The sequence below is a fragment of the Trypanosoma melophagium genome, assembly GCF_022059095.1.
Source record: "Trypanosoma melophagium isolate St. Kilda chromosome Unknown ctg25segment0, whole genome shotgun sequence".
NCBI lineage: Eukaryota > Euglenozoa > Kinetoplastea > Trypanosomatida > Trypanosomatidae > Trypanosoma > Trypanosoma melophagium.
Window position 1 is genome coordinate 200,834 of NW_027125156.1, and position 24,345 is coordinate 225,178.

At 42.4% G+C, this 24,345-nt stretch overlaps 12 protein-coding genes across 19 annotated transcripts; all 12 read left to right on the plus strand.

The window, feature by feature from the left end:
• Positions 1–694: 694 nt before the first annotated feature.
• LSM04_002541 (uncharacterized protein) lies at positions 695–1,699 on the plus strand (the record flags this gene model as incomplete). The annotated part of the gene is made up of 1 exon (XM_067336648.1): positions 695–1,699. One exon carries the CDS (start codon positions 695–697, stop codon positions 1,697–1,699), a length of 1,005 nt encoding a protein of 334 aa, XP_067190968.1.
• Positions 1,700–2,708: 1,009 nt separating this feature from the next.
• On the plus strand, positions 2,709–3,374 carry LSM04_002324 (uncharacterized protein; the record flags this gene model as incomplete). Its single annotated transcript, XM_067336649.1, has 2 exons — positions 2,709–2,964; positions 3,070–3,374. 2 exons carry the CDS (start codon positions 2,709–2,711, stop codon positions 3,372–3,374), a joined length of 561 nt encoding a protein of 186 aa, XP_067190965.1.
• Positions 3,375–4,419: 1,045 nt separating this feature from the next.
• LSM04_001777 (uncharacterized protein) lies at positions 4,420–5,169 on the plus strand (the record flags this gene model as incomplete). The annotated part of the gene is made up of 1 exon (XM_067336650.1): positions 4,420–5,169. The coding sequence occupies one exon, from the start codon at positions 4,420–4,422 to the stop codon at positions 5,167–5,169; it is 750 nt and encodes a 249-aa protein (XP_067190955.1).
• A 78-nt stretch (positions 5,170–5,247) lies between these two features.
• On the plus strand, positions 5,248–5,736 carry LSM04_008599 (uncharacterized protein; the record flags this gene model as incomplete). The annotated part of the gene is made up of 1 exon (XM_067336651.1): positions 5,248–5,736. One exon carries the CDS (start codon positions 5,248–5,250, stop codon positions 5,734–5,736), a length of 489 nt encoding a protein of 162 aa, XP_067191052.1.
• A 134-nt stretch (positions 5,737–5,870) lies between these two features.
• Positions 5,871–8,666, plus strand: LSM04_008929 (uncharacterized protein; the record flags this gene model as incomplete). 8 transcript variants are annotated; one of them, XM_067336656.1, is made up of 2 exons in its annotated part: positions 5,871–6,025; positions 6,151–6,385. In XM_067336656.1, the coding sequence occupies 2 exons, from the start codon at positions 5,871–5,873 to the stop codon at positions 6,383–6,385; spliced, it is 390 nt and encodes a 129-aa protein (XP_067191062.1). The 8 variants fall into 8 exon arrangements, with proteins under 8 accessions (XP_067191062.1, XP_067191058.1, XP_067191063.1 ...); XM_067336652.1 differs by having other exon boundaries at positions 5,982–6,044; positions 6,097–6,897; XM_067336657.1 differs by having other exon boundaries at positions 5,982–6,044; positions 6,151–6,897.
• A 555-nt stretch (positions 8,667–9,221) lies between these two features.
• On the plus strand, positions 9,222–10,928 carry LSM04_000708 (Protein of unknown function DUF2838; the record flags this gene model as incomplete). Its single annotated transcript, XM_067336660.1, has 1 exon — positions 9,222–10,928. One exon carries the CDS (start codon positions 9,222–9,224, stop codon positions 10,926–10,928), a length of 1,707 nt encoding a protein of 568 aa, XP_067190942.1.
• A 497-nt stretch (positions 10,929–11,425) lies between these two features.
• Positions 11,426–12,682, plus strand: LSM04_002530 (uncharacterized protein; the record flags this gene model as incomplete). Its single annotated transcript, XM_067336661.1, has 1 exon — positions 11,426–12,682. One exon carries the CDS (start codon positions 11,426–11,428, stop codon positions 12,680–12,682), a length of 1,257 nt encoding a protein of 418 aa, XP_067190967.1.
• A 595-nt stretch (positions 12,683–13,277) lies between these two features.
• Positions 13,278–16,229, plus strand: LSM04_006691 (uncharacterized protein; the record flags this gene model as incomplete). The annotated part of the gene is made up of 1 exon (XM_067336662.1): positions 13,278–16,229. The coding sequence occupies one exon, from the start codon at positions 13,278–13,280 to the stop codon at positions 16,227–16,229; it is 2,952 nt and encodes a 983-aa protein (XP_067191029.1).
• Positions 16,230–16,484: 255 nt separating this feature from the next.
• On the plus strand, positions 16,485–18,227 carry LSM04_002237 (uncharacterized protein; the record flags this gene model as incomplete). The annotated part of the gene is made up of 1 exon (XM_067336663.1): positions 16,485–18,227. One exon carries the CDS (start codon positions 16,485–16,487, stop codon positions 18,225–18,227), a length of 1,743 nt encoding a protein of 580 aa, XP_067190963.1.
• Positions 18,228–18,661: 434 nt separating this feature from the next.
• Positions 18,662–19,126, plus strand: LSM04_003869 (uncharacterized protein; the record flags this gene model as incomplete). The annotated part of the gene is made up of 1 exon (XM_067336666.1): positions 18,662–19,126. The coding sequence occupies one exon, from the start codon at positions 18,662–18,664 to the stop codon at positions 19,124–19,126; it is 465 nt and encodes a 154-aa protein (XP_067190984.1).
• Positions 19,127–19,547: 421 nt separating this feature from the next.
• Positions 19,548–20,222, plus strand: LSM04_001211 (uncharacterized protein; the record flags this gene model as incomplete). Its single annotated transcript, XM_067336667.1, has 1 exon — positions 19,548–20,222. One exon carries the CDS (start codon positions 19,548–19,550, stop codon positions 20,220–20,222), a length of 675 nt encoding a protein of 224 aa, XP_067190950.1.
• Positions 20,223–21,204: 982 nt separating this feature from the next.
• On the plus strand, positions 21,205–23,652 carry LSM04_009406 (uncharacterized protein; the record flags this gene model as incomplete). The annotated part of the gene is made up of 1 exon (XM_067336668.1): positions 21,205–23,652. The coding sequence occupies one exon, from the start codon at positions 21,205–21,207 to the stop codon at positions 23,650–23,652; it is 2,448 nt and encodes an 815-aa protein (XP_067191074.1).
• Positions 23,653–24,345: the final 693 nt, after the last annotated feature.

A 24,345-nucleotide genomic window follows, 5' to 3' on the forward strand; every position in this document is an offset into this window, starting at 1 on the left:
CTATATATATATATATATATATATATATGTTCTTTGGGAATAGAGAAAAGGAGAGAGAAAAAGCTGGGCGAGGAGGAAACAGTTAAGAGTAACGAATTCCTGGGGAATTGATAAACTTTCACTGGAATTGTATCTGCATTGCTTCCCACGTATGGGGCTACTATGTAAAGATGTATATTATTATTATTATTATTATTATTATTATTATTATTATTATTATTATTATTATTGAAAGTGGTGGAATTTGCTATTTCTCCTCTTCTTTGTTTACTTGGTAATGGATAAATACTTTACTATATAGCATAAAAAAATTAAAAAAGGAAAAAAAGAAAATAGAACAGGTCAGAAGAGAATAGAAAGAAGAAAAACAAACGAACAGGGTTTGTAATTGTTGCTCTTGTTTTGTTTTGTTTTTTTCTTCTGATATTTAAAAGTAATCTCCTCCCAAGATACAACGCGTAGCATATATATATATATATATATATATATATATATATATTCTCTGTATTTGTAAGCATCAAGAATAAATATATATATATATATATATATATATTTATTTATTTATTTATTTATTTATTTATTTATTTATTTATTTATTTATTTATTTATTTATTTATTTTTATAAAGCGATTTAAAAAAAAAGTAAAAGGAAAGAAAAGAAAAAAAAAACACAAAAAAAACGGAAAGAAAAAAGATGAATTCCGTACAACTTGAATATCTCCAGTTGTTTCTTTACAACACCACGGCCGCAAAGTGTGCACTCGGCACCGCTCTCATTGTAGCCACACTCTGGGCCTTCGTTATAAAGCCACTCCTGCAACGTTATTGCGGCTTCTCAACATCCACAGAACCATTGGAAGTGGTCGGGCATGCTCTATTCACACATCCAATAACAACACCAACAACTAATAAAACTAATAATAAAAATAATAATAATAATAATAATAATAATAATAATAATAATGCGGAAACAACTCCACGGAGAAGAAGGAGATCCTCCTCACCACGGCGTAGTCGCAGTGCTGTGAAGGCAGAAGCCAAACACATATCCAACATGTTAAGCGCTGCCGCAAGGAAGGAAAACACAAGAGAGTTCACGGCGAGATATGTAACGCCCGCCGCAAGTGTAACAGATGAGGCCCTCGCCACACTCTTTCACACACCAGCGTTTGTGCGTTGGTATGAACTCCACCGTCAGGCATTACTGCAGCGTGTGCAAGTGCGATCGGCACAGGAATTGTGGATGTCAATTGCCACACTTGTGGTCTTGTTATTTGGGATCTTTCTCCTGCCATTCTTTAGTTTTCAAAATGCCGATGCCAGTCTGTGGTTGTTATTACAACAACGCTATAAGAGGAGTCATGCGAAGTCTACAGGTTTAAAAGGTAAGAATAACCATAACAATACCAAAAACACTAACAATTCTTATTCTTATTCTTCTTATTCCTCTTCTTGGTATGTGCTATTTCCTGAACTCTGTGTCTATGCGGAAGCGTTTTTGTTACTTGTGGCGGTGTTAACACTTCTCACGACGGCGTTTATGCCGTCGGCGGCGGCTCAAACGGCCACAACGACACTTTTGGCGTTTCTCGTTCTTTTCTGCGAGGCCGCATTTGTGCAGCGGGTGGCGGTGGGGGCGGGATTTGCCGCACTGTTGGCGGTTGTCGCCTGGCGTGTGAGCAGTGTATGTGATGTGTGAGAAAAGGGGAAGAGGGAAAGGAAAATAATAATAATAATTATTATTATTATTATTATTATTATTATTATTATTATTATTATTATTATTATTATTATTATGGTTATTCTTGTTTTGGAGAGCTGGATATATATTTATATATGTGTGTGTCTGTGAAGTGGAGAAGAGAGAGAGAGAGAGAAAGACGTGTATATAGTGGAGTGATTGAAAGAAGAATAGAAAGTGATATGTGCAGCATTATAGCAAAGAGTAAACAGAAGAAGATTGAGATTTTTTTTAACCAACACGAAGGATTTCAAAGATAGAGATATGTATCTAAGGTATGTGTGATGAATCTGTCTAAAGGGGGGAGAACAATAGGATGTGTTATTCCTGGTTATTCTTCTTTTCTTTGGCTGGTTGAGTGTTGTATTTATTATTATTATTATTATTATTATTATTATTATTATTATTATTATTATTATTATTATTATTATTATTATTATTATTATTATTATTATTATTATTATTATTATTATTATTATTATTATGTTTTCTTTTTTTATTGTTTGGTTGCTTGCTGCTATTCCATCTTTTATTGTTCTTGGTGTTGTTTTGTTTTTGGATGCTTGCCTGCGTGCATTTTTTTTTAATGATTCTGTACTTCTTTTTGTTTTGTTTTGTTTTCGTTTTGATTGAGAGTTCTTGTTGGTATGTGCTGCTGCCGTTGTGATGCATTTGGTAGCGATTTCTCTCCACCACATACACATACACACTATATATATATATATATATATAGTGTGTTTTTACTGTTATTGTTGGTAGAAGCCGTGCTTGCAACGTGCAAAGAGCACCAGCGTGTCGTATAAGAAACTTCCCGAAGAGAAAGAGAGAGATTGGACATACAGTGGTAGAGTAAACGGAAACATGTTGGAGGAGACGTAGAGTTGTGTGCATAACAATTTGACTCTTTTATAATGCTTGAATACTTTGAAAACATCTCTTCTTTTCTTATTTATCTTTTTCTCTTTCAATGCAATTACTTAAGGTTGCACACCAATACCTCCTCACAAAGAGTTGTACAACGCGCTCCGAACTCGAAAGAGAGTTTTTAAGAGCAAGAACAAGAACACACCATGTTCCCGTGGAAGCAAAGTATGGACTTTCACAGAGCTTTTGGCAATGGATAAACGACGGATACGGCGATACCAAAGGCAGGGAAGCAGCGAAGAAAGAATTCATTACCAACGCCAAGATTGGCCGCCTAACTCCAACAGAGGTAATGGCAGGTCAGTACACTTTCTTCGCAACGGAGCGCGAATATGATTGGGAGTGCCTTGAACAACTCTTTTTCAATTGTGATGCCGAACGCAGTGTTCAGCACCACAACTGAGGAATTTTTGCGGAATTTGACGCCGTCAAACAGGACGCGGTTGGTGAGCGAGTGGAGAAACTCGAATACCCTCTGTTCCCGGATCTCCCGGAATTCAAGGGGTTAAATGCAAAATCGCTCGCCCCGACGAAGGGAACCCCCCACGGGGATCCTCAGATGCAAAGCTGGAAGTGGAAAAGCTGTACGACATGCAGCGGGCAGGCCTCTTCAGCGGAGGCGGTTACGTGGAGGCCATCTGCGATGCCAGCGGACAACAGATTGCCGCCATGGATATGGGCAACACCCAGCAACAGTTGGCCATCCTGACGGCCCAGATTGAGGAGTTGCAGCGCACGCTGCACCAGCGCAATTACACACAGCCTCAGTTTATTAACGCGGGGCGAGCGAACATGGGGACGCGCCAGAGTAGGGAGGAAACAACTGCAGGAGGACGCAAGGGACGCGGAGGTACCTTTGCTACGAACAGGCCATATCAGTACAGGGGAGGTGGAGAATATACGGACCAAGGGTTCGACCACTCCTATCCAAAAAACGGTTATCCCCCGTAGGAAGGGCAAAAGCATTAAAACCGACGGGGCGAATATTAAAGTGCGTGATGTTGTGGTTAAACAATCTCGCACCAAATAACTGTTACAAGGAGGAAATTTCGAACGTGGCAAAACATCTAATATTGAATTAGATACAATTTTTAAAAACTTACTTGCCTCAAAAATTAATATTACCATGCGACACCCTCCCACGCATGACAGAACAACGTGCAAAAGAAATTACTCAAAGTTTCTCAACAAAAGAGGGCGATCTCCTCTTTTTTCTCATTTTTATTCGCCACCACTGGATTGCAGGAATCTTCAGTGCGTCGGCGCCAAAGCGGAGTAAAATTTGTTTAACCATATACGATTCAGCAGCATCTCCAATGGTACAAAGAGACCTGGTGCAGGCCATCCATTTTTGGTGGCCACAAGTCTAAATTCACAGGGAAAAATGTGCGCGTCAAGAACGCTATAGCGAAGATTGCGGGATCTTCGTGACAGCACGTTTCTTTGCTCATTTCCTAAAAACACCGTTAAGGCATCCAAAACCCCTACCAAAACGGCTAAGACCATATTTACAAAGCGTAGCTGACAGCAAGACGAAACCACCAAAGGAGGATTTTCTTTCAAAGATGCAATGCATTTTGCTCGATAATAAGCGCATGAACATGATTCAACTTGGCGGCGGAACGGATAATCAAAGCAATGCCGCTAATAATAATAATAATAATAATAATAATAATAATAATAATAATAATAATAATAATAATAATAATAATAATAATAATAATAATAATAATAATAATAATAATACTGCTGCTATGAAAACGTCTTTGCATGAACCAATGGGCAATATTTTTCAACGGTATGCTGACTTGCCGGCGGAGTTGCAACGTCGCCAGTTGGGCCACATGTGGGTAGCCAAAGCAATGGCGAATCAGGCGGACGAGGCTCAAAGATCTCTCACTTTAGACAGCTTGGCGATGCGAGCAAACCGCTACAAATTTGCTTCTCCCAAACCACACGACATCGCGGATGCCATCGTGCGTCTGGGCTTCCCTGTTTTTGCGTTTGGCCTTGCGCACCGAGGAGAAAGGCATGAGAGTCTACCCGCCTTACCGGAAGAAGGCACGCAAGAAGCAAATAGTCTTCTACATCCGGTGCTGTTCGTACAGACAGGGTCCCGGTGTGGTTTGCCACCGCTCATTAATGCCGGCAAACGCCCAGAAAGCGGCGAACCGTTACCAGAGCGTAAGTTTATGCTGGGTGCAAAGTTCACGGGCCCCATCAGCCGAAAGAAGGGGGCCTCGTCAGGGTATTACGCATCAACGCGCAACCCCAAGGAGGCAGTAATTGGAGTTTACAGGCCAGTGGATGAAGCAAATTGGCCCAAGTATGATGTTGCGGACGCGACCATGTGCCGCAAAAGAAAAGGGCGACAAGCTCGCCTACCAGACACGACGAAAACTCGGCCAACAGAAACCCACAGGACGACGGAACGGGCACCTCGAAAACAACAATTGCAACCGAGCGCATCCAAACAACATCAGCGTCAACGACAACAACAATAACAGAGAAACCGTACGACGACGACAGAAAAACGTTCGTTCAGCCAAAGGGAAACTCGACAAATCGGCACACAGCCGAACATGACACCACAACAACGGCCCCGTATGGACAGGACCTGGTTGAGTGTAGCGCGCGAGCCAGCCCAAGGAGCTACAACACTTCGACAAGAGGACGAAGAACTGGAAGAATTGGATGGTTTAAAAACTCAAAATCGTTTGAGTTTAAACGGAGGAGGCAAGCGTGCGATGGGGTACGCTTGCCCACGGCAATGGGTTATTTACCCAGACAAACCCCCTCACGTAAGCCAGCTGGCCTGGAGAGCTGTAACTCCTGCCCAAGGGAAAGGGCAAATACGATGGTTACGAGAACTGCGCGGCATGCGGGAGGATTTACTTACAGCCAGCCTGCCCAAAGCTCCGATAGAGCTGGTGCGTCGAGCAGCGGTGGCGCGAGGATGGAAATGGACAACCATTTCCAAGGCGTTGGCACTTATCAAGGGCGCCCTCCTCAACCTCCCATTGTATTCCAATCAACGAGAAAGCATCGACGTTTCGAGGAATCCCAGTTAGCGAGTCACAGCGCAGGCGGCACACAGGCTCGAACGCCGTGCACCCACCAAGCCGCCAGCACCGGTGACTTACGAGGAGGTGAAGAAGGCACACGGGTACTTGCGCGAGAGTGCCCACACGCAGCCCTGTTTCTCATGATGATGTGGTGCAGCGCGGCGAGGGCAGGCGACATTGGATCCCTGCACGCGGAGGACGTGCGAATCGGACCGCTAACGGGGGAAAGAACCAACAGCAACAACAACAATATGGCACGCCTCACAATGACCATGCGTTATGGCAAGGGAGCCAGGTTTCGAGGCCCATATCCGGTAGGGGCGATGCTTCCAAGCGAGGACGCGCCTCTCCTGCAACACCTTTTAGCCAGCGGATGCCAAACCAACGGCTGCTTCAGGACGACACAGAACTCCGGAACAGAGTGCGCCAGGCACTGCGGAACGAGAATCCGCCATCCGCCCTCCCGTCGATACGGAAAGGAGCGACGCGACACCTGGCCGCGCAGGGGGTTTCGGAGGAAGAGCCTATGCACTTAACAGGACATACCCGCGCCGACACTCTGCAACGGTACCTGGATTATGGCCTCCAACTGACGCGGGAGGCAGAAACAGCGCAGGACAACGCCGCCCGTGCCCTCCTCGAGCGGAATTCTTAGGAAACAAGGCCCCGAACGCACGCGAACTTGGTCTAAATGATGCCACGTTATACGCGGAAATACTGCGGGCGGAAGGAAAGGAACTCCCTCCCCATGTGGTGGATGGAATAAGCGGAAGCATACAGGATACTGCCAATTGGCCGCTCCATTTGAAGGAGACCACGCCCCTCAACATCGAAGCCGTCAGAGGATTGCCTACAGCTCATAATGCTACCAAAGACTTCCTGGAGCGAGCGCTGTGTTTCATGACGGCCAGCTTTTACGACGGACTACGCGCATCTCGTACGATCAAGAAGGTGCAGCTCCCGATGGCTGACATACAGAGGGCAGTCGAAATAGGAAAGTTTGAGCGCGTACCGAACTTTGTTGACCCCCACCGCGGTTTTCAACTGGCAGAAACCACACAGCCACCGGTGGAGTGCAGGGGCAATGCACCCACCGAGAACAATGACGTTGTTACAACCCCAACAACGCACACGACACCCGGCCATCGGGACGAGTCTCGCAACTAACAACAAAACATTGGCCGCATCCCGGAAGGTTTCCACAGAGTGAATGTATTTGCAGTCGCTGAGATGAAAGGGCGACGACGCCTTATTACCGAACCTCACCTCAACGGTGTGCTCTCGAAGGCGGAGATGCCAAGCTGTGAGTACCCTCTCGTCTCAAAAGGAGGCAGGATCTGCGCCACGCACGATATATGCTTCAGATTGATTTTGAGGCGTTTTACGACTCGATCCCACTGATGGAGGAAGGGCTGCGCAACAAGTTCGTATTTCGGGCACGAGATGGTGCACTTTACAGACTGCGCACATTACCGACCGGGGCAAGATGGAGTGTGGCCGTCGGACAGGCTGTGACATGGACCATTGTCGACATCGACACGAGGTGTACGATCCTCACAATGACCGAGAATATCCTTATTGCTGCGCCCGCTGGGGAGGAGGCAGAGCTTGTGCAAACAGTGCGGCAGATTGTCGACCGTATTGAGGTTGCAAACCTATGCACATCTCCAAGCCGGGAAGAGCTGCGATCATGGTCCGACAGAGCCATGTTGGAAGAGGGCACCAGGGGGAATGTTTTCCTCGGTGAGGAGTTTGCGTGGATCGATGGTGAGTGAAAGGTGCGCAACTCCATCAAGACGGTGGCGAAACTGAAGCTGGGTTTGGTACAACAACCGTACAGGAGTTTCACGTGCGGAGAATTTGCGTCAAACGTGTCACTCATTCTTTATGCGTTGCATACAACAAGGTAAAACCCTGCTTCAGCGTTTAACCTCTTGCGTGCGTACCGAGTGGTGTGCCGTCAGGTGGAACGTGGGCGAGGATTGGAAGGACCAATTCCGTACCTGGATTCTGGGGTTCGTCAAACAATGATGACGTTAGTCGCACAACTGGTTCAGTACCCACACTGGACCATTGCGGAAGAGGCGGTCGCCACCTACAATGATGAGGATTACGACATCATTTGTTTTACCGACGCGTCCGCAGATGGGTGGGGAGCTATAGTGGTTATGAACCCACCAGCAACACCCCAATCAGAAACGATAACGGACGACAGGTGGACACCGCACCGCACCATTTACCAGCAGAGGTGGATCCAGGATCTCGATCCGCGTAGCAAATTGCGACCGCTGCAAAGACCACAACTCGGAAGCCGAGGAGAAGGGACGCGACAAGTTCCTCAGAGCAGTGATACATTCAATGCGCGCCACTCGGCAAACGCGGAACCCCGAGCGATACATCTCCCGTTGCGGCACCTTGAACGCCAGGGTGTGCTTGTTCCTGGCGAATCTCTCGACCACAAAGGAACTAATAACAACGGCGTAACGTTAAATACCAATACCGACGTTACGAGAAATGGCCCACAGCGACGGCCGGTTCGAGTGGCGGTTGTGATCGATCACTTCCCCATTGCACACGCGCAAAGGCGACTAAACGGCTTTGGTGGCATCGGCCGTGGCTATGCACTGAACAGGTTGTTTGAATACACAAATGGCTTGTTCCACACGAAGGCGGTGCAGGTGGTCTTCTTCTACATTGCCGGACCCTGCAATCCGGCAGACCACTGCTCACGCAACTTTGGGGTAGATAGGGGAGCCCCATCAATTACGTCACATCCGGCGGACGACTGTCTTGTTCCGCTGCTGAGAACCAACTACGGCCCGATCTGCAGAGGGCAAAGCGAAGCACACGAGGCTCTCGCCGAGGTGGAAGGTGAGATCGACACGGATGATGATTATGACGTTTAATGCCTCAAGGGATTGAAGCATAAGGGCTAAGCGCGCACTATGGGGAGCGTTCTTTCCAATCCCGAAAGCCAAAGTACAAGCCACAGAAAGCGAGAATTATCTTTAGTATTTCCCCGTTCATGATGTGTTGATGCACTGGCCTTATCGGCAAACGTTGTTTCTCAGTTTGACTTGCAGTACCACTTGTGCAAACAAGTTCTTCCTTTCCTATTCTTTTCTTCTCAGTAAAATGACATTGTTACCGTAGCGTTATCATGGGTTTTTTTTTATGTGTATATGTTTGTTATGACCATTAACTAGAAATATTGACTTTTCTCATTTCTTTTTTTATACTTATTTTTCCTTTCTTGCTCTCTCTATATCACACATTATATATATATACATATATATGTATATATTATACCATCCCCTGTGAAGGCCACTAAAGATACATGCTGCGAGAGTGTACTCTTGTGAAGGTAAATTACGAGAGAAACAACAACAATAGTCTTAGTAGTGGTAGTGGTAGTGTTGACAAGAAAAAGAAAAAGTTAATTAAAAGATATATTAGATATAAATAAACCAATAGAGCAAGTGAAAAAAGAAATGGAACACCGATTCTCAAAACGTGAATACTTTGTTAGTTGCGCCTTCACAATTCTATTTTCTGGTATTGTAGCCGTCTCATATTTTGATACATCTACGTGTCCATACAGGTACAATCGCGCTGCACCATTAGTACCAACGACTAACACTACCGGAAGTAGTAGTAGTAGTACTAGTAATAATAATAATAATAATAATGGTAATTTTAGAGATGCGTCTGCACATCCAAGATCTCTCTTCAGTTCTCTGTTTCAGGAAGGTGGTCTTACATGTCATATGACCGATCTTGTTATTTGGGTTTATATTATAGGACTTGTATTATTTATATCGCATAAGGCCTACCATTACCGAATGCAAGGTTTACACTACTTCCTTCTTGACTATTGTTACTTTCATAACTTTTCTCTTGTTTTGTTCTTGTTATGGCGCCTTGTGGATGTACAGTGGTCAGAAGAACCGTTGATTTCCTGGGAGACGCATTTACCGGAGAGTTGGCAATCAGAGCGTATGCGTGGCAGTATTAGTAGTAATAATAATATTATGAGTGAAATGGTGCATGATCATAAAGGTGTGGTTACGACGGTTACAGCAAAAGCAACACCATTTGTTAATCAAACATGGACATCATGGGCGCAGCAAATTATACCTTCCACTATGCGTCAAATATTATTAGTGGCTGGTATTTATAAACCTATTTCAGTAGATATTATTACCATTGGTTACGCTGCGGCAGAAGTTTCTACTCCAGATGATTTATTACTAGCCTTTTTATCCTTCTTTACACTCGTCGCAGGAAGCTTTGGTCCTATTCTTGGAGCTATATTAATTTGGAAAAATGCCCTCTTATTTCACTCCTTTGATCGTATGTCATCTAGTTATCTGCATCTAGCACCTGCTATAACACAGGTGTTATTACTTCATCGACTTTTTACTACAGCTAGACAAGAACTTGCCTCTTTTGATGTCTCTCATAGTACTAATACTGGTAGTACTAGTGTTAGTAGTAATACTAGTACACTGCATCATCGTTTAAATGAACTTTGTAGTGAAGGGACTCTGTGCTACGACCTTCGTCGTGCCGTTTCCTATCGAACACTTCTTGAACTCCACTTTGTCATGTTTATGGCTTGGCAGATTTTCTACCACACTATCAGTGAGAGCCGCCGTGTTTCTCGTATAAAATCCCACCGTAAACGACTCAAAGAACTTGAGCAACGGCAGGAGGAGTTATGTCGACTCACAGGTGCGACTCGTGAAGAGGCGCAGTTGCTGCGGCCTATATTATTACTATCGGAAGGTCTTGCCGGGGATCCCGCCCATCGAGTAACGGCGTATACGTGGATGGTGGAACACCCACCACTTGGGAAAGAGGGTCCACTCTATCGATTTGTTACCATGTTTGGTATGGGATATCTTCCGACGGTTATTATGTTTCAAGTGACACAGTGGATCTTGCACGTTCTCTTCTTTACATTGGCTTATATAGCGCTTTACTGTAGTTTTCATGTGGCGTTTTCTGCATGGCCATTGGTCCTGTATGTTATACTATTTGTCGTATTGTGTGTGTATAATGCTGCTGTTGTAAATAAACGATGGATTCAAAAACTGCAGCGTTTGGCTGAAATTGGTTTAGCAACACAACGCATGCGAACTCTTGGGGAGGATAACGCAGAAAAACCACACACAACAACTGCATCAACTTCTTAAAATTATTGAAAAAAATGTAGAAATGCATGCGATATTTGAAACTTTGATTGGAGACCCCATCCTTATTTCTTTTTTTTTATTATTATTAGAACAAAACTTTTTTTTGTATGAGTTTTCTGGTGTATTCTGTTTTATTTCCTATTATCGCTCCATTGGGGGCAAAGGAAGCAAAAAACAAACTCTAAAGAAGAAGTCACAGAAGAGAGAGAGAGAGAGAGAGAGAGAGAGAAAAAAAAAACAAAGTAGTGGAAAACCCTCCTTGCTTTTTCTTCATTTAACCGTTCTTTGAAGGGAAGTTGTTGTGTTTTTTGTTTGTTTGTTTGTTTCTTATCGTCATTGTTCTTCTTCTTTCGCTTCATTGGTTTACTTTTATTTTTATAGTTTGTATTCAGGTTACACCTTTTAGCTATTTGCAGGAGTCCAACAGTTCAACACGTCTATAAAAGAAAAAAAAAAGAAATAAAATAATAGAAATAAATAAAAGAAAAAAAGAATACATGGCACCACATAAATCATACCGTCAGGAAGCAGGAAAGCAGCGTTACCACAAGGGTCGTCTTGGACGCATGTTGGTGCCACACGGTAATGTGTCGGGTCTACTCTTCACAGTGAATCCTCGTCAAGAAAAGAAGGCACTGCGCGAGGTACAACTTTACCTACATCCCCTTATTGCAGATCTCGAGAAGACGCACGCAGAGGAGAGTGAAAAGGAAGGAGTGAAAAAAGATTCGCTGCAAAAGCAGAGTGAGGAAGAAAAAGGTATGGATAATAATATCCCACTGGACTCCATGCCCTCAACAACTTCCAGTTTGCTCGCAGCAGAGCTTGCTGCTTACATTCCTGCCCACTATGATCGACAGGATAGGATAATAAGATCTGATAATATTGAAGATGAGAGTGATACGACGAGTAATAGTGATAATAATGATGATGGCGGTGATGACACGACTGTGGCACCTCCACGAAAACGCCAGAAACCTGAGAGTGAAACGATAAAGGAAAGGGTAGCGAATAAATGCCGCTGGCTGGCCCCACTTGAAACTGGATGCAAAGGACATTTGATGATTAGCATTCCATTTCCCACACAACAAGCAAAAGGAGAGACAGTAGTAGTATCAACTACGGTGGAATTAAGTGAAAATGATATGGTGACTGAAGAGCCTTTGCCAGATCAGGTTAATTCTTCTTTGGAAGATTCTCTAGGACTCCAAAAACCCCGTGGCGACACCCTTTTACCCCATACTATTCGACATAACCCATTGGTTCAAACAGTGGTAGAACGCATATTTAAGGATATTGAAGAGAATCCACGTCCCTTACTACGGCACTGTTTCCGACTGATGCCATGTGAGTTCACCTGTTGCCCTACCCTACCGGAGATGCGTGCAGGACTTGAACGCCTTTTGGATTTATATTTCCCTCCAAAACCTGGGGTTCAGCAGCTCCATCGTGTTAGTTTTTCTTTTAAGGTAAAAAACAACACAAATGTGGAGAATAAGAAAGCCTACTTGCAAGCAGCTTTGGAAGCAGTCTTTCCAGCGAACCGCTTTGTCTTAATACCCGCGGCTCGCGTTAAAAGCTGCGAGGGTGGAGTGGAGGCCGCGTTCTGCGCGCTCGTGGCGCAATCAACTTGCACTATGGGGACCCAGTGGCATTTCACAGAGCGTAGCGAGTATAACCTTCACGCCATTGGCGAGAGAAACCTCGAGTTGTCATCCGCCGTTTCGAAAAAAAAACCCATGATTATGTGTTAATGTTTTTTTTCTTTCTTAACCGTTATTTTGATTTTTAACGCCCCGCCCCGGAAGCGGCGAGGAAAGGCGACATGAAGGGCCCAACAACGCAAAAAATTTAACGAAAAAAACTGGGCCGCCGCAGGGCAGAAAAACTTCGGTGTTCTCCCTTCTCCCTCGTTCCTTTTTTTTTCTTCGCGCGGGGGCCGGCCCCTGCTCGCCGGACAAAAGAAAACCGCCCCTGCGAAGCCTCCTCCCACTCGGGCTGCGGGCGGCGGCCAGCCGGGGTCTCTTTGGGGCCCCTTCCCGAAGGAGGCCGGAGGAAGCGGGGGATTCCCGGGCCCCCGAGGGGGAAAACGAAACCGACAGGGGATGGGCCCCCAGCGAGAGGAGCGGCGCGGCCTTCGCCCCCCTCCTCCTGCCGGGCCGCCGCCCCGGTTCTTGTTTTGTTTTTCTTTTCTGTGCTTCTTTTTCCCTTTTGTTTCGCTGCCCGCGGTTTGTCGGGGGGGCGCGTGTGGGCGGCCCCGCTCGCCTTTTATTTTTTTTCTTTTTTTTTTTCTGTTTTCCCGTTCGCCGGCGGGATCGGCAAATATACAAAAAAAGAATTAGTTAAGAAATGATACTGCATAGGGAGAGCCTTCTTTATGAGGAGGCGAAATTAGCTCTCTCTAGGCTTTCTGAAGTTTCTAGTGAAAAAAGGCCACCCATTCAATCAGAGACGCGATCAACTGAGGCACTTGAAGAAATAATGGATTTATTGGGATTGAATTTGCAACCAGACGCCATTATCTGTAAAGTAGATAATGAAAACGTAGAAATAGCCACTTGCACTCCTTTGGTGATGCTTTTTGGGGAATTTGCAAAAATTTTAGGTGAAGGGGAACCTTCACCAATTGAGGAAAAGGTTCTCCTAAATCAATGTACATTTATAGCTTCACTTCCAGATCGTTTTGCAAATATTCTTATTAATGCATCTTGGAGTCCAAAAAGTCTTGAGGTTGATGTGGATCTTTTGATTACTCGTATATCTCAAGCACTTTGTTGTTTTTTACTTGTATTTCATAAACATTCACCAATTGATAATGTTGAAGAAACCCTCAAAAAGAAACATTATCACTTCAGAAAGCGGAATGCACGTCTTGTTTGTGAATTTATGATACAAATAATGGTTAGACGTGGGTATATGAAGGTTTTTTACCAATTTTTTATATCATCAATAAGGAATATGACGACGATGTTCTCCACTATTTCAGAGGAAGTAATACCTTTTGTATTTAAATCTATATATAAATGTAGCTTTAAAAATTGGAAAGCTTCAAATGAAAATATGGAAAGAGCTTTGATAGTTAGAAATAATACTAACCTATATTGGTCAGATTGGAATGCATGGATCTTGCAGACAGCAGAAAAAGATTCAAGTTTAAAAAAATTATTAGTAAATTCTTTAATTTGGATGATTTCTTTTCCCAAAAAGAAGAACAGTGATGTACCGAACGATACACTTTTAGTATTTAATGCTTTACAAGATGAACTTTTTATTACACAAACATCATGTGTTCCTAATGAAAGAGGTGTTTTACGAATTATTTTTCGAGGAATTCTTCCACAAATTTTAGGTAACCCTAAAAATGAAGAAGGGGTTGATGAACTATCAGAAATAGAAATAAATATATTTAAAGAGATCTTAAAGAAATGGGGTAATCGTGATTTTGTTGAAAAAGGTTCTATCGAACTTAATACAACTTTGGCAAATGCAGTTTTGTATATACTTATGCATATTAAAGAGCGTATGATAAAATGTGATGGGAACAGACATCTCCCACGTATATTATTACAGCCTCTTTTGGCTGGAGTTTCAGCACGTTTTGAAATTATTAGGACTAATGAAATGAGAAATGAAGCAATAACAGTTGCTTCAGCGTTTGCATCATTTTTTGTAACTGAAAAAGAGGCTTTACATGCATTTTCTAATTTAGATCAGTTCCCGGGACTTATTAATGAATGGTTAAAAAGTGAAATCGATCCTTCAAAAGTCCCAGGGTCATTACAAGTTTTTCATGATGACTCCACTCGTGATAATAATAATAATGATAATAATAAAGATAAAACAAAATTTATCTTATGTCGTCGAAATTTAGAAGAAGATGAATTTCCACTTGATCCTAATGATAGATTTACATTTTTCTGTAGAAGAGATCCTACAGTAACTACTGAGAAATTGAAATTATCTAATACTGGTACTGTGGTTTTTAACTATCAAAATACTGTTAATCGTGGTAATTTATTTTCTTTTGGTAAAACAGTACATGAACCAGATGCGTTGGAAGATAATATATCTATCCTTGTTACTTTGCGTGAGTCTTATAATGCTATAATGGGAATCGGAAGAAGCAGTAATGCTCAACTTTACGAAGTTCAACAAGCGATAGAAAGTGGACTTCGAGGACTTTTTACTTCTTTAAACAATATCAAAGAAAAACTTGGTGTTTGGAAAGAACAAAATGTAGATGGTGAAATAATGCGTTCACGTACAAAAATTGGGAGAGAACTTAATCCAATGATTCCATCACTTCTTCCTACTTTAATCTCACTGACAATTCACGCACCACAAGAACGACATGATGAATTAATGAAATTAAGATATATGAATATTGTTTCCTTAATTATTGTCTCACCCGAAAATGCACTAAATCAATTAAGTAAAATGTTATATTCTGCTCATTATGGTGTTTTTCAACGAGTTGAAATGGCGAAAGCTATTGGTGAGGCAGCGAAATATCTATCACAAGTTGAAATTACTTTAAAGTCTCAGGAAACATCAGAAAACACTAAAAATCGAAATAATCAAGGTTTACACAAAAGAATATATCCTCCAATACCAACAGAATCAAGAGCATCTCCTTCAATTATAGTAACTGAGGGAAAAGAAACAAGAAGATGGGGTAATGCTGTAACGGAAAGGGTAAATAAGAAGAAAAAACAGTATTCAAGTTACTTGGCAGAAGTTGTTAGTTTTTTTATATCAGCTCTTTTGGCAAAAGCTGGAGATGATCATTTTGCATTCTTTCGTGATAGTGATCCATACGCCCCAGGAGAAATACTTCGAAGTATATGTATTATAGTTCAATGTATAGCCTCTTCTCGTCATATTGCACCATTTTTATGTGAGAATATTATGTCATTTGCTTTAGTGGTTGTAACACAGCATCCATTATTAGTTATAAAACGGCAAGGTTGGATTCTTATTGGTGAGGTAATGAGATCCTGGTGTGGTGCAGGTCCACTTGTTCCTAGTGAAACTTCTTCAATTCCTTCTCGGAGTGTTTTTGGAGGTTCGGTTTCATATGTCTTTTCAGAAGAGTGGCTAAAAATGCAACAAACTTTACACGCTTTATTCGAAAAAATAAAAGATGATCCATCTTCTGCTGAACCCGCATTTCTTGTTCTTGCCGATATGCAAGATTTGGTGATGTCTAAGCGAGATCTTGAATTTATGGGAAAACGTGTGCTTAACACGAAAAAAATATCCGTTGCAACTGAGAAAGAAAGTAATATAAAAATCCATTAAATTTACGTCTCTTAAAAAAAAAAAATGCGTAACCTTTTTTTTGGTATTTGAATTTTGTCTTCGAGATGGTTATGCGTGTGTATATGTGTGTGTTATTATTATTTTTTTTTTTAATTGGATGATAATACTCAGTTGTTCTTCCTGATTTCTCTCTCTCACACCTTTCCCTCTCCCTCCTCTTATTGCTTTTATTGTGCCATGTTTTTTTTTTTTGTGTGTATGTGTATGTGTTTTCCATTTAGCTGAGGAGAGAGAATGCGGCGCATTCTTTTGCATTCTTGGAAATTCAATGGATTGGAATCATTAATGTGCTCGCAGCGATTTATGCGACGAAGGGGAAAAATGGTAAAAGAAGAAGCTGAACAAGTAACTTCATTTGATCTTCCTTCATTTCGTGCAGGAAGCATGCTAGCAGCACCTGAGGGTTCTTTAGATAATATTCGAGCAGAAATATCTCGAATGCGTTCAGATCAAGTAATACGTGATGAAAAAGTGAATGAGAAACCAGTTTCTTCTACACATAGGGAAGTATCTTCACCTAATTTCGGTTTAAGTGAGTTTATGAATAAACTTCGTCCAAGTGAAACTTATTGCAAGGGAAATGATGTTATTGAATGTGTTAAAGCGAAAGATCGAGCTGCCCGAAGACAACTCTTTCAAGATGCTGACGAAGTATTACGAAAGAAAAACAAAGAAGATACACTTAAGTATCTACAATTAGTGTTTGGTCGTATTGGGTCATACCATCGTGAAGAAGTAATGAAAACTGTTAATCTCTTGATGCAAGAGGTTGAAAAAGAGACGCAACGAATAGAAAAGGAATCCTGTAAAACTACAGAAACTAACGTATCATTGATTAAGGGTAGTGAAATTTCTCATGATGAAGCGAGGCAAATGGCTTGGGTAAATATTTTCTCAGAAATGAGCGATGATGATTTAATTAAATTGTGGAAGTGGGGTTTATTGGATTTTGATACTATCGAATCGTTGGCTGTTTCTCAAGCGCATGACGAAACATCTGTAGAAATTATAGACCTTAAGGGAAAAGATGAAGAAGGAAATGAATCAACTCCCACTTCTTCTATGGTCATTAATCATAATGAAGTAAAGGAACTGGGAGAAGAAGACACAAATCTTTCATCAACTCTTCCTATTGAGCAAAACATTGAAGCCTTACAGAGTGTTAGCGAAATAGATGAGTTAACGGCAACTGTATGTGAAAATGTTTTTTGGGGCTTTCCAGCAATTGATCTTGCACCAGTTATTCAAAAGGTTCAGCTTAAACGGTATGAAGATATTTCAGAGCGTGAGTTACGTCTTCTGGAGCGGTATGAAGAAGCTAAGCATACGATTAAACTCCCAACGTACGTTACTCCTGCAGATGATCCAGAAACATCTGATAAGGAAAAAGAAAATAAGATAAAAAGTGAAGGAGTAAAAAATGATTCCACGTTATTCTCTTCCAAAGATAAATCTTCTGCCAATAAAAAGGTAGATTTGACTAAAATGGAAGTAACGGAGGCTATGATGGACCGAGCATTTTCTCCATCTAATCGTTTTTTACACGCTGTTGCACGTCATGATGAAGGACTTCGTCAATCTTTGGAAGGTCTAGAACGAATTAAACGCCGTGCACTTTTAGATCCTGTATTTCAGGCGGCAGTAGAAGAAGCACATCGATGGGAAGAAATCTCAGTGCAACCATATCTTCAGAATGATGGTACAACAAATTTAACATCTGTAGTTTCAGGAACAACAAGCAAAAGACAACGTCGCCTGCGTCGTGCAAGTGGTGGTGTTGGTAGTGCTCCTCTTCTTGGAGGTCCGTTTGCCAAACCGCAACATGCTGCAGATATTCCTTATTTTTATGGGAATATTCGTAGCTTCGTCCCACCTCGGGGACGATATAACATGCCAGCTCCACAGTTATCCCGCGAAGAAGCTTCTCGGTTACGAAGTCTAAAGCAGAAGAAGTCACGAATGCGCTATCACCAGTAAAAAGAAGAAAAAAAGACCTTGACTGGCATGACATCATCATTTCACAGATATACACACATTTTTAAGAAAAATATGCGATTAAAGAAAAAAAAAACGGGACGAAAGATCGGAATGGAATAAAATGAATATTCATTGTGATTTAATATTATTTTTGTTATTTTTTTTTTTTTGTTGTCATGTTTTCCCTTCATCTTATTTGTGTGTATGTACTTAAATTGTTGTTGTTATATGTGTATATACATTTCCCTTTAAGAGTTTTTTTAATTTGTTTGTGGCCTGTGGGTTTTACTAGCAAAGGTGAAAAAAAAAACGTCCCTTACTGTGAGTTTAAAAACAGAGAATCCCAATTAGAGGTTGGCGTCTGTTGAGACTCACAGATATCTTCTTAAGAGCAAAAAGGAAAGCAGGTGTATAATATAAGAAACTAGAAGAAAATGCCAACCAAAAAAACCACTGAAGAAAGTGATGACTACACACCGCAGGAACTTCTGACGGCAGCGACACTGGAGTATAAGAAACTAGAAGCTACCAATCAATCGAGTATGGAACGTATGTATGGTGCATTGTCTTCACCGTTTAAGATAGCAGAGAGACCTTGTGAAGCCCAACGTACAGCAGTTCTACACTGCTTTGAGAAGATTCGTGGGACTACAGGAAATAGTGTTCAGGGCAATGAAAATGGCCCTGGAAACGTCGCCGAAATGACTGTTGGTAGTAACATTAATAGTAATGTTCCAATAACAACATCGGAATTTCCACCTGTTCACAACTGTTATGACTCGGTGCTATTATATGAATCATGTGTTTTGGAAAAATCATTAGCACAGCATCATAGTCTGGTTGCTTCCTTTGAGGCTCGTCACGTTAAGAATGAAAAAGTAGTTGAAAAAGATGGATAACGAAGTGAGAGATTTATGGAGCCGTATTTCTCCCTTTTGCTGTGTGTTTTTTGTAGTTGATAGGTAAGAGGTGATACTGGAGGAGAAAAAAAAACACAAAAAATGGCTGATTAGGGTCAACTTTTGTGGCCGTCCAGAGGAGGAGATACACACTTAGTTTCATCACATACATCAGGCATACATACATACATACATACATATACAGGGTACACACATACACGTATTCTATGTAAAGTGGAGGAGTTTCTTGTTATTGTACTCAATGTTATTATTTTTCGTTATATATATATTGTGTTTTGATGTTGCTCTTCTCGTATCTACACGAATCTCTCTCCTCTCCTCTCCTCTCCTCTCCTATCTCTCTGATTCTATATTTTTCTTTGTGTTACCCCCACACACACCCATCACAACGGCAGGGGATATGCCACCCAAGAAGAAGCAAGCGGCTCGGAAAGAGCTGACGCTGGAGGAGCTGCAGCGGCTCGGTCTCTCGCCGGAGGACGCCGCCCGCCTTCTCGCGGAGCGCAGTCGGCCGGCGGAGGAGCGGCGAGAGACGGACGCGGGGGCGGCGGAGGCCCGTCGGCGGGAGGCGGAGGCGCGGCAGCGGCAGCGGCGGGTGCGGGAGTTGGAAAAGCTGCGGGAGTTGTTGGAGCGGGACGAGGGCCCCCCGCGGGTGGCGATCCGAGAGGCGGAGGTCGGCGAGTGGGAGGAACTCCTGACGGCCGCAGCGGCGGGGGTGCGACGGGCGCGGGAGGCCGAACGGGTCCGCCACGCAGAAGAGGCCCGGCAGCGGCGAGAGGAACAGGCGGCGGCGTACGCGGAGGTCCTCGCACATCTCCCGCCGGAAGCGCGAGATGACTTTATCGCCGCCCAGATAGCCGCAGAGCATCAGCGCACACAGGAGGAGTTGCTGGAGCGGGAACGAGCGCAGGCACGAGAGGAGCGAAGGCAGGCACGTAAGAAGGCCGCCCGGAAGGATCATCACCACCATAAACACCGTGAGTGTTCAGAAGAGGACAGTGAGACGGAAGAAAGTCACAGACGACGGGATGCGGTGGAGGAGTTGGCGGAAGAAGTTATCTCAAAATACGACTAAAAATAAACAGGAACTATAGCAACCGTAGGTGGTGGAGAAATATGAGAGTAAAAAGACACACAGGCTACTCTGATGATGGTGGTAGAGGGGTTTCACAGAAATTCTCTCTCTCTCTCTCTCTCTCTCCTCTTTGATTTGTGGGAAGGGTTGAAGAATGTGCGAGAATTTAGGAGAATGGACAGGAACGTAAATAGGTAAAATAGTGGAAGAAAGATGGAACTTGGGTGGTAGTAAGGGGTTGTAATGTATATGTCGCCCGTATTCCTTCTTTTTATACAATGTTATGTGGAATTGTTTTCTCCATTTTCTACTTCTCACCCCACGAAAGTTCTGCTGCCTTTACCCAAACCATTTTCTCCCTCTCCCTTTCTTTATCGCTCGCTTCTGTGGGTATGGGGTGGGAGGAGGGGAAAAACGTGGTTTTAGTAGAAGCAACATAAACAATAAAGTGAGAGAGGGAGAGAGAGCAAGAAAAGAAAAAGTTTTTTTCCTGAATTTTGTTCTCTTTTTGTGTCACTCTTCTTCTTTTTCTCAATCATTATTATTATTATTATTATCTTTTGTTTTTTTTTTTTTGTCCTCTGCTCATTTACTTCCAACGATTGATTTACTTTTTGCTCTCACTGATAAATCTCTGAAGATTTACACATGATGATTTCATTACGGCATTTCCAGAGTAAGTGATTTTGTTTTTCTCTGTTTCTTTTTTTTTTTTTTGTATCCCCTTTCTCTATAGCATCTAGTTTGAAAGGACAGGGAAAACAAGGTAAGGATAGCAAAGAACACAAAACACAAAGAAATATACGTGTATATAGATATAAGTAAATAAATAAATAAATATATATATATATATATATATATCCAGAAATAGTAGAAGTGGTGTAAAAAAGAAAAAAAAAAGGACGGTGCGAGGCAAAAACAAGAAAAAGGGAGCGACGGACCGAACCGTGACAAAAGAACAAAGAAAACTGGAGCGAAAATCATGGAAGGCGTGGGAACGCCCCCACCCACAGATGGGGCGACCGTCTCTACTGAAGTGTCAACAACGGATGGTAATCAAGGCGGGAGGTGCGTAGTGGAGAGTACTAACAGTAACAGCGATTATGATGTATACTCCGTATGTGAACGCACCTCTCTGCCAGTGATATCACGTACATTAATTTCACACTCTGAGGCGTTGCATGTAATGTTGAAGGTTCCCCAAAAGGAACAAGAAAAAGAAAAAGAAGAAAGTGGTACTCCGCTTACTTCTTCGCGCTTCTGGAATTCTTGTATATACAAGCTTCCAGTAACGACGCTTGAAAGTATATTTACTTTTCTTCCAACAACTGACTTGTGTACGGTACTTGGAGTATCTCGATTTTTTTATTCTGCCGCCAATGCATCAGACTATACCGCCTGGAAATCTGCTTGTCTCTCATTGTGGTCTGATAAGGAGGGATTTGTGCGTCTGGTGGGAGAGTGGACAGCAATAAAGAGGGAGTGTCGACAAGAAGAACTGGAATTAATTTCCCTGCAGCAGCAGATCATAAAGGGTGAACAACTTGAGGGAGCAGAGGCTTCTTTTATGGACGTTATGATGCAGAAATGGGATGTCGCTGAAAATGAAAAAGAAAAATGTATGAAAGAACAACAACTGCCATCGGTACCAAATTATCAACGTGGACATGATAGTAGAAGTGAGGAAACGTCACTTGATGCAATAACATACCGTAGTGATAATACCCCAACTATGCCAGGTATAATTGTAAACAAAAACAAGGGTTTGTATCAACAAGAAAAAGAACTTTGGGGTGCCTTTTCGTTAAGAAATACACCAACATATGAAGCCATTAAAGCGACAAAACTCCCAGCATCTCTGCGAACATCTTTGATTTCACCTCTACCCTGCAACTTTTTATCTGCAGTTTCTACCGCTTCTTCACCTTCTTGCTGCGGAACCACTGGATCGAATCGAAAACTCCATTGGTGGGAAATAAAAGAAGAAGAGCGACAGCGACATCTTTCTCTTCTTGCGATGAAATCACTCCGACAGCAACAGCAGCGACGAGATGGGATGAGTCCCTTGTTGCTAGATGGTACTGATGACGAACATGATGAAAAGTCAACAAACAGCTCTTTTCAGACCGAAATAAGTCGCACTGGAGGTTCAAATTCGGCTCAAAAGCAACAATCTACCACTAATACCTCTTCTTCGTACCCAGGTAACGAAGCTGATAGTAGTGGTGGTAGTTCTTGTTGTATGGGTACTCATTTGATGGGGGGTTTTCTTGGTCCTGCAGAAACACCGACAAGTGGCAGGCAATCAGAAGGAGTCTCTCAGACATTAATGGAAAGTATATCCGAAGACGGTCTCAACAATGATGGAAGTGAAGAAGAAGAAAATGAGGATGAAGATGAGGATGAGAATCTTGTGGGTAAACAATCTCTCAAAAACCCATACCAAGAGTCTGAAGAAAAGATGGCCATGGCACGAGCTCTAAGTTTACAGTTGTTGCATACAAAACGAGATACTCGTAGCGCAGCATCACACAAGCAAGGAAAGGAAGAATATAGTAATATTGGGAATATCAGCAATAATGCTGGAAATGAGAAAAGAAAAGGAAAAATAAAAAAATGGAAAAGAGAAGAAGAAGATGATGATAACTACGATGAGATGTATATTCCAGTTTCTTGGAAGTTCGCGTATTATATGTCTCTGCGTGATTCACGGTGTGAGCGGTTGACGATGCAGGGGCTGATGGAGACCACGTGGTACATTTGTTTTCGTTACACAGGGAGCAGTCACCCTGTGAAGTTTAAAGAGAACGGCACACTTATCATTGATCCAACACCCTGTACGTTGAACAGTGGAAGTGATGGTAATAGTAGAAGGAATGGTAGTATTAGTAGTAGAAGTACTACAAGTAACCAGAGCAGCGCCGTTCAGTTACCTCCTTTTACGTATCAGTTACTTAAAGGAGGTACGGAACTTGAGGTACAGACGTTTCCATCACTGAAAGTACGACGACGTTTGGGTAAATTGACTGGCGATCCTACTAATACTGCTTCTACTGGATCTGGTAGATCAACTAACAGTGCAGCAGAATGTGCTTTTAACGCTGAACCTGATACGACCCTGCGACGCCTCGGCGTTATTGCCGCAGCTAAAACGAATACGAATAAGAATACGAATACGAACCCTTCTGTAAATAGAGAATGGGTAACACCGGGGTATGAGGAGAATACTGAAGGAATCCCTCAAAATGATGATACCGCTCTTGATGTTGCTGAGGTGACCACCATACCTGGGCAGGCAAATGAGAAAAGTACTAATAATGACTGGGGATGGGTGATACAGAATTACTTCGTAAAAATATTCTCCGTGGATACACCCCTCCCCTTGTACATTCACCGACTGCGGCGCACATGTGCGCCGCGGCCTCCCTGATGACACTGATGGTACTTGTATTGGGGTGTCGTACTCATGCATGTATATCTGTTGTGTGGGTAAACGATGCGATTTGCCTTTTTATTTTTGTTTTTGTAATTGATAATTTTTATTTGGGTAGAAAGGGAAAAAATAGAAAGAATGGGGAAATGGGGAGAGGGAAGAGGGTACAGAAAGATAGAAAAAAACAAAAATAAGTTAATCTCTTGAAATGCTCAGGTTTGCACCTTATAATGCTTTAACTTTATCTGTTTTTTGCGTTTGTGCTGCAATTGTTATTATTATTGCTTCTGCTTCTGCATCGCGATGCATTCGAGTTGTGTTTGGTTTTTTTTTTTTTTTTGTGCTTCGGATGCAATTATCTCTTTCTCGTTTTGTTCTTATTTTTTATTCCCCAAATGGCTTTCGTTGATGCGTTCATTTATTCGTGTGTGTGGGTTTTGTATACATCTTCTTGATTGATGCATGCATGTGTATTCTTTACATTATGCATTTCTTTTGTGGTTGTAACAGTTGTTCCACTTCATTTTCATACTGCAAGCGAATGGAACGAAGGTGATATGGGAAAAATGAAAAGACAAAAGGAAGCATGCTGTCTTTAAGGACTTTTTATTATTATTACTACGATGATTTATTCATGTACGAAATATATATATATATATATATGTTTGAGCTCTCCGAGGCACAAAAATG